Genomic DNA, 12850 nt, shown 5'->3' with positions numbered 1-12850 from the left:
TTAGTGTTGGGCTGCAGGAAATCTAGTGACATTAAGTAATTGTAGGGAGAGTAAGGTGATTATACAGCTGCAGCCTGAAGTTAACTTAACTGCTGCAGGATGAGAAATCATTTCTTCATTATTCATATTGCTGGCTGTGCCTCTCTGTTGGATAAATGGAGCTCTGGGAAGATTCAGGGGTGTGTGTTTGTGTGATGTTTTTGCCTATAATAATTCAGTGTGGATTTCATTACAGTAACTTCAGAGGACTCTCCAGGGAAGTTTGTGTAGCTAAACAGAAAGCCATGGAGCCGTAATCCCATATAGTCTGGGGCAGAGACTAACATTTCACACTGGCGGCGTATCTATCCTAGTCCCACTATACAGTTATCTACTTCCTGAGGAGTTACCATGGCAACGGGCTATATTGCATATCTGGAGGAGTTATCAGGAAGCAGTATTTTGTCGTAGAATCAAAAAACAGAATACATATTTGCTGCATATGTACAGTATTTTGTCGTAGAATCAAAAAACAGAATACATATTTGCTGCATATGTACAGTATTTTAGGACATTATGTAGTTTAATTTTTTTTAAGGAAAATTGTTTGGCTGCAAAATTTGCTGAGGCTTCTAATAGTCTATTACCCATTAGTATGTATGTACTGTACTTTATGTGTGGTTGCAGTTGTCTATGTTCTGCCCCTTGTCATGGAATTATTCTAATCAAAAGAGAGATTTAGAGTTCTTCAAAACAACACAACTTTATAATTTAATTACTACACTAACGGAGTTGGTCGGTAACCACCCTTAAGGTAATCACTGAGAACTCTAAGAGCAGAACTAAGCCACAGCATTTCATAGTTAAGACATATTCTCCTGAATATGTGACAAACAACAGATTTGTGAAATTATACGAAGGTACATTGTGCTCTCATGCAACATTTACAATGCACCAGGTTTCTGTCTCTAGGTGTTCTCTGAATCTTTCAACGCAAACGGACGTTCAATTTCACCATATATCATTTAACTACTTTGTTAAACAAACATACTAATGCAACATAGGACACCAGGTCCTTCCCTTAATTCAGGAAGTCCAGTATTCATCTGCCACGTGGGAGAAATAAACTGGAGGGAGGTTCTGCCTGGCACCGGCAGTCAGGCACACAGACACCAATCATGGATTGGAATGCAGTCTTTAGGTTTTATCACCTAGGCATCTTAAATCAACTGTCAGCGTTACGCCTCAGAGACTCATTTCAGAAGAACAGACATTGTAAAAATACTAATATGAATACATTCTAATATAAAAGTAATGTGATTAACATAATGATGTAATTCTACTACACCCTATTGATATAGTGTTGTGATTCCTGCAGGCCTGACAACCACTTCCTAGAAGCCATCTGCTGTTTCCCAATGGTCTACTTCATGGCCGGAACTATAGATAAGTAGGTGTTCATTACTCTTTCGTTACTGGAACGCCTCACTTCACAGAATTCCAATGACCCTGGTCAATTCCAATGACATCCCAATGACATTATGCAGTGCCTCCCTCATTTACACATTAATTAGCTATACAGTGCATTTGGAAAGTACACGTTACAGCCTTATTCTGAAATTGATGAAGTTGTTGTTTTTCCGAATCAATCTACACACAATATCCCCTAATGACAAAGCAAAAAACACAAATTGTTGCAAATTTATTCAAAATAAAACATTTAAAATATCATATATATATTAGTATTCAGACCCTTTACTCAGTACTTTGTTGAAGCACCTTTGGCAGCGATTACAGCCTCGAGTCTTCTTTGGTATGATGCTACAAGCTTGGCACACCAGTATTTAGGGAGTTTCTCCCATTCTTCTCTGCAGATCCTCTCAAACTCTGTCAGGTTGGATGGGGAGCATCGCTGCACCGCTATTTTCAGGTCTCTCCAGAGATGTTCGATCGGGTTCAGGTCCGGGCTCTGGCAGAGCCACTCAAGGACATTAAGAGACTTGTCCCAAAGCCACTCCTGCGTTGTCTTGGCTGTGTGCATCTCAAGGATGATCAATGGAAACAGGATGTCCAAAACCTTTTTTCGCTTTCTATTTATGTTAAATAGTTTTAATTCATGCATTTTAAAATAAGGCTGTAACTTAACAAAATGTGGAAAAAGTCAAGGGGTCTGTATACTTTCCGAATGCACTGTATATTATGTATATTACTATCCAGGGGATTTGCAATTAACGAGTGTCTAATGACATATTATAGGTCAGGTAAAAGTCACAAATGTTATAATATGATATATTGTGTTGGTTTCTCTTTGTGGCAGCTTGTCACGAAGTGTTGTGTTATGATGGGTTCTCTTTGTGGCAGCCTGGACAATCTTCTGCAGTGTGGCATCATCTATGCTGATAACCTGGTGGTGGTGGACAAGGAGAGCACCATGAGTGCTGAGGAGGACTATATGGCAGACGCCAAAACCATAGTCAACGTACAGACCATGTTCAGGTATGCTGTGAGATGCCTGCTTCTATGTTTAATGATATACAGTAAATGCGCTGCACACAGATTGGTTGCAGGTCTTCATTTCAAGTAACCTATTACGGCACAGTGTGGACTACTTGCAGTATAGTAAATCATTATAAATACTCTGTCTTTAAAATTCAAGAGGGAAAATCATTTTTCAAGCATGGAACTGACATAAAACAATGAAATACACTCTGGGAATTCAACGTCATTTGAAATTCAGATGAAAGTATCAGATGAAAGTCTCAGATGAAAGTCTCAGATGACAGTCAGATGAAAGTTTTAGATGACAGTCAGATGAAAGTGTTAGATGAAAGTCAAATTAAAGTGTTAGATGAGAGTCAGATGGAAGTGTCAGATGAAGGTGTTAGATGACAGTCAGATGGAAGTGTCAGATGAAGGTGTTAGATGACAGTCAGATGGAAGTGTCAGATGAAGGTGTTAGATGACAGTCAGATGAAAGTGTTAGATGATGTTGTTGTTTTTCATGAAAGTAAAATGAATAAACCATTGGGTGAAACTGTATTAAACAGCATCTATCAGAGCATCTATCAGGGTAGAAACGTTTCATTCAACATCCCAAAACTGAAACCATGCATCACTGCTAGATTGGTACTTACCCATGAGCCCAAAGCATTGAATCTCTTTGACTCCTTCCTTCCTTCCTTCCTACTCTCAATTCAATTCAAGGGGCTTTATTGGCATGGGAAACATGTGTTAACATTGCCAAAGCAAGTGAGGTAGATAATATATAAAGTGAATATATAAAGTGAAATAAACAATACAAATTAACAGTAAACATTACACATACAGAAGTTTCAAAACAATAAAGACATTACAAATGTCATATTATGTATATATACAGTGTTGTAACAATGTACAAATGGTTAAAGTACACAAGGGAAAATAAATAAGCATAAATATGGGTTGTATTTACAATGGTGTTTGTTCTTCACTGGTTGCCCTTTTCTTGTGGCAACAGGTCACAAATCTTGCTGCTGTGATGGCACACTGTGGAATTTCACCCAGTAGATATGTGAGTTTATCAAAATTGGGTTTGTTTTCAAATTCTTTGTGGATCTGTGTAATCTGAGGGAAATATGTGTCTCTAATATGGTCATACATTTGGCAGGAGGTTAGGAAGTTAGGAAGAATGCCTTTGCCTTGTCTCACAGCTTTGTGGAAGTTACCTGTGGCGCTGATGTTTAGGCCAAGGTATGTATAGTTTTTTGTGTGCTCTAGGGCAATGGTGTCTAGATGGAATTTGTATTTGTGGTCCTGGCGACTGGACCTTTTTTGGAACACCATTATTTTGGTCTTACTGAGATTTACTGTCAGGGCCCAGGTCTGGCAGAATCTGTGCAGAATATCTAGGTGCTGCAGTAGGCCCTCCTTGGTTCGTGACAGAAGCACCAGATCATAGGCAAACAGTAGACATTTGACTGCAGATTCTAGTAGGGTGAGGCCAGGTGCTGCAGACTTTTCTAGTGCCCGCGCCAATTCGTTGATATATATGTTGAAGAGGGTGAGGCTTAAGCTGCATCCCTGTCTCACCCCACAGCCCTGTGGGAAGAAATGTGTGTGTTGTTTGATTTTATAATGTCATGTTTTACCCCCAACACCACTTTCCGTCAATTTGTATAGCAGACCCTCATGCCAAATTGAGTCAAAGGCTTTTTTGAAATCAACAAAGCATGAGAAGACTTTGTCTTTGTTTTGGTTTGTTTGGTTGTCAATTAGGGTATGCAGGGTGAATACATGGTCTGTTGTATGGTAATTTGGTAAAAAGCCAATTTAACATTTGCTCAGTACATTGTTTTCATTGAGTAAATGTACAAGTCTGCTGTTAATGATAATGCAGAGGATTTTCCCAAGGTTGCTGTTGACGCATATCCCACGGTAGTTATTGGGGTCAAATTTGTCTCCACTTTTGTGGATTGGGGTGATCAGTCCTTGGTTCCAAATATTGGGGAAGATGCCAGAGCTAAGGATGATGTTAAAGAGTTTTAGTATAGCCAATTGGAATTTGTTGTCTGTATATTTTATAATTTCATTAAGGATACCATCAACACCACATGCCTTTTTGGGTTGGATGGTTTTTATTTTGTCCTGTAGCTCATTCAAGGTAATTGGAGAATCCAGTCGGTTCTGGTAGTCTTTAATAGTTGGTTCTGGGGTTTGTATTTGGTCCTGTATATGTTTTTGCTCTTTATTCTTTGTTATAGAGCCAAAAAGATTGGAGAAGTGGTTTACCCATACATCTCCATTTTGGATAGATAATTCTTTGTGTTGTAGTTTGTTAAGTGTTTTCCAATTTTCCCAGAAATGTTTAGAGTCTATGGATTCTTCAATTACATTGAGCTGATTTCTGACGTGCTGTTCCTTCTTTTTCCGTAGTGTATTTCTGTATTGTTTTAGTGATTCACCATAGTGAAGGCGTAGACTCAGGTGTTCCGGGTCTCTATGTTTTTGGTTGGACAGGTTTCTCAATTTCTTTCTTAAATCTTCATCAAAACATTTGTCATTGTTGTTCATTTTCTTCGGTTTTCTATTTGAGATTTTTAGATTTGATAGGGAAGCTGAGAGTTCAAATATACTGTTAAGATTTTCTACTGCCAAGTTTACACCTTCACTATTATAGTGGAGCGTTTTACCCAGGAAATTGTCTAAAAGGGATTGAATTTGTTGTTGCCTAATTGTTTTTTGGTAGGTTTCCAAACTGCATTCCTTCCATCTATAGCATTTCTTAATGTTACTCAGTTCCTTTGGCTTTGATGCCTCATGATTGAGATTTGCTCTGTTCAAGTAGACTGTGATTTTGCTGTGGTCTGATAGGGGTGTCAGTGGGCTGACTGTGAACGCTCTAAGAGACTCTGGGTTGAGGTCAGTGATAAAGTAGTCTACAGTACTACTGCCAAGAGATGAGCTATAGGTGTACCTACCATAGGAGTCCCCTCGAAGCCTACCATTGACTATGTACATACCCAGCGTGCGACAGAGCTGCAGGAGTTGTGACCCGTTTTTGTTGGTTATGTTGTCATAGTTGTGCCTCGGGGGCATATGTGGGAGGGAATGCTGTCATCTCCAGGTAGGTGTTTGTCCCTTTGTGTGCTGAGGGTGTCAGGTTCTTGTCCGGTTCTGGCATTTAGGTCACCACAGACTAGTACATGTCCCTGAGCCTGGAAATTATTGATTTCCCCCTCCAGGATGGAGAAGCTGTCTTCATTAAAGTATGGTGATTCTAGTGGGGGGATATAGGTAGCACACAGGAGGACATTTTTCTCTGTTAATTAAGATAATTTCCTTTTGAATTTCTCTCTCTCTCTCCTCTTCCACCACCCTCTCCCTCTATCTACCCATATATCCCTCCAGGCTGTTCCCCAGTCTTAGTATCATCACTGAGCTGACCCACCCCTCCAACATGAGATTTATGCAGTTCAGAGCTAAGGACTGCTATTCTCTGGCTCTCTCCAAACTAGAGAAGGTGAGTTCAGCGTGGGGGCATGTAACTCCTCCATCTTTAGATCTGAGGCTTCAGCCCTCATTACTGACTCTCTGTCTGTGTGGATGTCATGTGGGAGGTGAACTCTGTTACACAGACTCAGACATGAAGATATAAAGCTCTGGACTGGGTTAACAAACCAGCTGATGACATTTCATGAGCTCTCTCTCCCTTCCCTCTTTCTCTCATTCTCTATCTCCTCCCTCTCCTCTCTCTCTTCCCCCTCCCCCTCTTTATCTCCTCCCTCTCCCCTATCTGCTCTATCCTCCAATTCTCTCTCTCTTCTCCCTCCCTTTCTCTCTCCTTCCCTCCCCCTCTCTCTGCTCTCTCCTCCCTCTCCCTCTTATAGATAGAGCGTGATAAGGGTTCCAACTTGGCCTTCATGTTCCGTCTGCCGTTCGCTGCAGGCAGAGTGTTCAGTATCAGTATGCTGGATACGCTGCTCTACCAGGTGGGTATTAGGGGTTATATCCCAAATAGCAACCTTTTCCATATGTAGTGCATTACGTTTGACCAGGGCCATAGGGACTGAAGACATTTCTGAATATGTAGAGAATAGGATACCATTTGGGACTTAGCTAGGGAGTTTGTCTGCGGTGTATCACCTTGTCTCAGCCAGCAGAGTGTAAATGGACTGTTTGATCAGCTTAGTCTCTCCCGTAGGCACAGATCTATGATCAGCTTAGTCTCTCCCGTAGGCACAGATCTATGATCAGTTTAGTCTCTCCCGTAGGCACAGATCTATGATCAGCTTAGTCTCTCCCGTAGGCACAGATCTATGATCAGCTTAGTCTCTCCCGTAGGCACAGATCTATGATCAGCTTAGTCTCTCCCGTAGGCACAGATCTATGATCAGCTTAGTCTCTCCCGTAGGCACAGATCTATGATCAGCTTAGTCTCTCCCGTAGGCACAGATCTATGATCAGCTTAGTCTCTCCCGTAGGCACAGATCTATGATCAGCTTAGTCTCTCCCGTAGGCACAGATCTATGATCAGCTTAGTCTCTCCCGTAGGCACAGATCTATGATCAGCTTAGTCTCTCCCGTAGGCACAGATCTATGATCAGCTTAGTCTCTCCCGTAGGCACAGATCTATGATCAGCTTAGTCTCTCCCGTAGGCACAGATCTATGATCAGCTTAGTCTCTCCCGTAGGCACAGATCTATGATCAGCTTAGTCTCTCCCGTAGGCACAGATCTATGATCAGCTTAGTCTCTCCCGTAGGCACAGATCTATGATCAGCTTAGTCTCTCCCGTAGGCACAGATCTATGATCAGCTTAGTCTCTCCCGTAGGCACAGATCTATGATCAGCTTAGTCTCTCCCGTAGGCACAGATCTATGATCAGCTTAGTCTCTCCCGTAGGCACAGATCTATGATCAGCTTAGTCTCTCCCGTAGGCACAGATCTATGATCAGCTTAGTCTCTCCCGTAGGCACAGATCTATGCTCAGATTAGTCTCTCCCGTAGGCACAGATATATGATCAGCTTAGTCTCTCCCGTAGGCATATATCTATGATCAGCTTAGTCTCTCCCTTAGGCACAGATCTATGATCAGCTTAGTCTCTCCCTTAGGCACATATCATTGATCAGCTTACCTTCTCTAAATCTGAACTATTAGGTGGAGAACCTCAAAACTGATCTTAACTCAGTGTCTCAAGGCAATACTAATCATATGTTTAAGTGTGATCATGTGATCATTCAGTAGTTTCTTACCCCTACTCTATAATGTTTCCTCTGGGCCTAGAAATTAGCATTTTCAGTCTATGGTTCCTCCTGTTTGTTAATGCATTCTCTTGTTTTTTACAGTCATTTGTGAAGGACTATATGATTCCCATAGCAAGACTTCTACTAGGCCTGGACACCACACCAGGGTCGGGTTACCTGTGTGCAGTAAGTATGGATATCTACAGTATGTTAGGATGTGTGTACTGTAAGTGTGTGGGTGTGTGCGTGCGTGCGTCCGTGTGTGTGTGTGTGTGCGTGCTTGTGTGTGTGTGTACTGAATGTGTCTACTTCCCTGCTCTTCCCCAGATGAAGGTGACAGAGGAGGACCTGTGGATCAGGACATACGGCAGGTTGTTCCAGAAGCTGTGTTCCTCCAGTGCTGAGATTCCTATAGGCATCTACCGTACAGAGTCTCACATGTTCCCCTCTTCTGAGGTAAGACAGAATGGACACAGACCCTGTTCAAATACTTTAAAGATGCATCCTTCCTTCCGTTCTGCCTTTCTTCATTCGTTCCTACCTTCCTTCATTCATTCCTTAATTCCTTTCTTCCTTCCCTTCTTTCTTCCTTTTTGGCCTTAGAAGGATACTTCAGGGTTTTTTCATACTTGACACAGAGACATAAAAATTGTATCTACCAGTTGATCTGACTCTGGGGAAGTAGATAAAGGGCCTCGTTGCCAAAATCCCAAAGTATCTCTTATTTTGTTCCTTCCTTGTTGAGGTAAGTGAAAGCAATAGGGATAGTAACCTTGCTTTCACTTGTCAAATCACATAATGATCAGTGATTGTCTCAAGGGTGAGAAAAAAGGAAGGATGCATTCTGAAAAAGTATTTGAACAAGCCCGCCTCTGAGTCATCCATAGATTATGGCCAATATATTTGTGCTATAATTGTGCTGCTATTCATTGTAATGATGCTTCATATGCGTCAATTCGTTATTTGGTGCTGCAATTCATACACACAAACATTCTTGGTCAAGTAAATAATATTTACTATTGTCAATGCTACTCTGTTCATTTTTTTTTACTTCATCCATGGTGTGTTTTTGTTTGTTTGGTCTGTCTCATTCCTAGTTAAAGGATGGGTACCCACAGGTAAGATGGCATTATGGTCACATAACTGTCATTATCTGCTGAAATGTGCAGTGCATCAAAAAAGAACAGCAACTATGTAGCTATTCTGTTTTATTCAGCATTAAACACTTTGGTGAAGCTGTCACCCATAATGCATCATAAATGCTTCCAGTTTATAGAACTTCTATCGCTGATGGAAAGTGTTAACAAAACATCCTATTGGATCCTCATACTGTCCACACAGTTGATATGGTATTAACCCTTCACCCTCCCTCTAGTCTCATCACAGTTGGTATGGTATTAACCCTTCACCCTCCCTCTAGTCTCATCACAGTTGGTATGGTATTAACCCTTCACCCTCCCTCTAGTCTCATCACAGTTGATATGGTATTAACCCTTCACCCTCCCTCTAGTCTCATCACAGTTGGTATGGTATTAACCCTTCACCCTCCCTCTAGTCTCATCACAGTTGATATGGTATTAACCCTTCACCCTCCCTCTAGTCTCATCACAGTTGATATGGTATTAACCCTTCACCCTCCCTCTAGTCTCATCACAGTTGGTATGGTATTAACCCTTCATCCTCCCTCTAGTCTCATCACAGTTGATATGGTATTAACCCTTCACCCTCCCTCTAGTCTCATCACAGTTGATATGGTATTAACCCTTCACCCTCCCTCTAGTCTCATCACAGTTGATATGGTATTAACCCTTCACCCTCCCTCTAGTCTCATCACAGTTGGTATGGTATTAACCCTTCACCCTCCCCCTAGTCTCATACTGTCCACACAGTTGATATGGTATTAACCCTTCACCCTCCCTCTAGTCTCATCACAGTTGATATGGTATTAACCCTTCACCCTCCCTCTAGTCTCATCACAGTTGATATGGTATTAACCCTTCACCCTCCCCCTAGTCTCATACTGTCCACACAGTTGATATGGTATTAACCCTTCACCCTCCCTCTAGTCTCATACTGTCCACACAGTTGATATGGTATTAACCCTTCACCCTCCCTCTAGTCTCATACTGTCCACACAGTTGATATGGTATTAACCCTTCACCCTCCCTCTAGTCTCATCACAGTTGATATGGTATTAACCCTTCACCCTCCCTCTAGTCTCATCACAGTTGGTATGGTATTAACCCTTCACCCTCCCTCTAGTCTCATCACAGTTGATATGGTATTAACCCTTCACCCTCCCCCTAGTCTCATACTGTCCACACAGTTGATATGGTATTAACCCTTCACCCTCCCTCTAGTCTCATACTGTCCACACAGTTGATATGGTATTAACCCTTCACCCTCCCTCTAGTCTCATACTGTCCACACAGTTGACATGGTATTAACCCTTCACCCTCCCTCTAGTCTCATCACAGTTGGTATGGTATTAACCCTTCACCCTCCCTCTAGTCTCATCACAGTTGATATGGTATTAACCCTTCACCCTCCCTCTAGTCTCATCACAGTTGATATGGTATTAACCCTTCACCCTCCCTCTAGTCTCATCACAGTTGATATGGTATTAATCCTTCACCCTCCCTCTAGTCTCATCACAGTTGATATGGTATTAACCCTTCACCCTCCCTCTAGTCTCATCACAGTTGATATGGTATTAACCCTTCACCCTCCCTCTAGTCTCATCACAGTTGGTATGGTATTAACCCTTCACCCTCCCTCTAGTCTCATCACAGTTGATATGGTATTAACCCTTCACCCTCCCTCTAGTCTCATCACAGTTGATATGGTATTAACCCTTCACCCTCCCTCTAGTCTCATCACAGTTGATATGGTATTAACCCTTCACCCTCCCTCTAGTCTCATCACAGTTGGTATGGTATTAACCCTTCACCCTCCCTCTAGTCTCATACTGTCCACACAGTTGATATGGTATTAACCCTTCACACTCCCTCTAGACTCATCACAGTTGATATGGTATTAACCCTTCACCCTCCCTCTAGTCTCATCACAGTTGATATGGTATTAACCCTTCACCCTCCCTCTAGTCTCATCACAGTTGGTATGGTATTAACCCTTCACCCTCCCTCTAGTCTCATCACAGTTGATATGGTATTAACCCTTCACCCTCCCTCTAGTCTCATCACAGTTGGTATGGTATTAACCCTTCACCCTCCCCCTAGTCTCATACTGTCCACACAGTTGATATGGTATTAACCCTTCACCCTCCCTCTAGTCTCATCACAGTTGATATGGTATTAACCCTTCACCCTCCCTCTAGTCTCATCACAGTTGATATGGTATTAACCCTTCACCCTCCCCCTAGTCTCATACTGTCCACACAGTTGATATGGTATTAACCCTTCACCCTCCCTCTAGTCTCATACTGTCCACACAGTTGATATGGTATTAACCCTTCACCCTCCCTCTAGTCTCATACTGTCCACACAGTTGATATGGTATTAACCCTTCACCCTCCCTCTAGTCTCATCACAGTTGATATGGTATTAACCCTTCACCCTCCCTCTAGTCTCATCACAGTTGGTATGGTATTAACCCTTCACCCTCCCTCTAGTCTCATCACAGTTGATATGGTATTAACCCTTCACCCTCCCTCTAGTCTCATCACAGTTGGTATGGTATTAACCCTTCACCCTCCCTCTAGTCTCATACTGTCCACACAGTTGATATGGTATTAACCTTTCACCCTCCCTCTAGTCTCATCACAGTTGATATGGTATTAACCCTTCAACCTCCCTCTAGTCTCATACTGTCCACACAGTTGATATGGTATTAACCTTTCACCCTCCCTCTAGTCTCATCACAGTTGATATGGTATTAACCCTTCACCCTCCCTCTAGTCTCATCACAGTTGATATGGTATTAACCCTTCACCCTCCCTCTAGTCTCATCACAGTTGGTATGGTATTAACCCTTCACCCTCCCTCTAGTCTCATCACAGTTGATATGGTATTAACCCTTCACCCTCCCTCTAGTCTCATCACAGTTGGTATGGTATTAACCCTTCACCCTCCCTCTAGTCTCATACTGTCCACACAGTTGATATGGTATTAACCTTTCACCCTCCCTCTAGTCTCATCACAGTTGATATGGTATTAACCCTTCACCCTCCCTCTAGTCTCATCACAGTTGATATGGTATTAACCCTTCACCCTCCCTCTAGTCTCATCACAGTTGGTATGGTATTAACCCTTCACCCTCCCTCTAGTCTCATCACAGTTGATATGGTATTAACCCTTCACCCTCTCTCTAGTCTCATCACAGTTGGTATGGTATTAAACCTTCACCCTCCCTCTAGTCTCATCACAGTTGGTATGGTATTAACCCTTCACCCTCCCTCTAGTCTCATCACAGTTGGTATGGTATTAACCCTTCACCCTCCCCCTAGTCTCAAGTCTCCATCAATGTAGAGGACACTGGCGGTGACGATCAGAGGGACAACAGACGCGAGTCATGGAAGGAGAAGACCAGAACACACCGGATGTCCACCACCAGCGAATCAGAACACCCGTTACTGAGGAAGAAGAGCCTCCAGTGGGCGCGGCGTCTGAGCCGTAAGAACACCAAACCTCCAAGCCGCACCGAGCGGTTCTCACAGCAGCGCCTCAACCTGTACCGGCGCTCAGAGAGACAGGAGCTGTCTGAGCTGGTTAAGAACCGCATGAAGCACCTGGGACTGCCCACTGTCGGATATGGTGAGCAGAATGTAACAGGATACCCTGATAGTACTTAGTAACTGAGGGGCAGTACAGGGTGCTGTGTCATACTTAGTAACTGAGGGGAAGTACAGGGTGCTGTGTTTATTAACTGAGGGGCAGTACAGGGTGCTGTGTCATATTTATTGAGGGGCAGTACAGGGTGCTGTGTCATATTTATTAACTGAGGGGCAGTACAGGGTGCTGTGTCATATTTATTAACTGAGGGGCTGTACAGGGTGCTGTGTCATATTTATTGAGGGGCAGTACAGAGTGCTGTTTCATATTTATTAACTGAGGGGCTATATAGGGTGCTGTGTCATATTTATTAACTGAGGGGCTGTACAGGGTGCTGTGTCATATTTATTAACTGAGGGG

At 42.7% G+C, this 12850-nt stretch overlaps 1 protein-coding gene across 1 annotated transcript in view; it reads left to right on the top strand.

Moving 5' to 3' along the window:
• LOC139398813 (potassium channel subfamily T member 1-like) overlaps nt 1-12472 on the top strand; it is a gene marked incomplete at both ends in the record, with an annotated part of 47448 nt that extends 34976 nt beyond the window's left edge. Inside the window, 8 exons of the mRNA XM_071144591.1 lie at nt 1358-1429; nt 2341-2475; nt 5866-5977; nt 6345-6446; nt 7803-7886; nt 8028-8156; nt 8798-8818; nt 12166-12472. Of these exons, the coding sequence (XP_071000692.1) occupies nt 1358-1429; nt 2341-2475; nt 5866-5977; nt 6345-6446; nt 7803-7886; nt 8028-8156; nt 8798-8818; nt 12166-12472 (962 nt within the window). The remainder of the gene's footprint in view (nt 1-1357; nt 1430-2340; nt 2476-5865; nt 5978-6344; nt 6447-7802; nt 7887-8027; nt 8157-8797; nt 8819-12165) is intronic.
• Nucleotides 12473-12850: the final 378 nt, after the last annotated feature.

This window comes from Oncorhynchus clarkii, unplaced genomic scaffold (genome assembly GCF_045791955.1).
Source record: "Oncorhynchus clarkii lewisi isolate Uvic-CL-2024 unplaced genomic scaffold, UVic_Ocla_1.0 unplaced_contig_11786_pilon_pilon, whole genome shotgun sequence".
NCBI classification, from domain to species: Eukaryota; Metazoa; Chordata; class Actinopteri; order Salmoniformes; family Salmonidae; genus Oncorhynchus; species Oncorhynchus clarkii.
The sequence above is the reverse complement of the archived record's forward strand: the minus strand, read 5'-3'. Positions and strand labels throughout refer to the sequence as shown.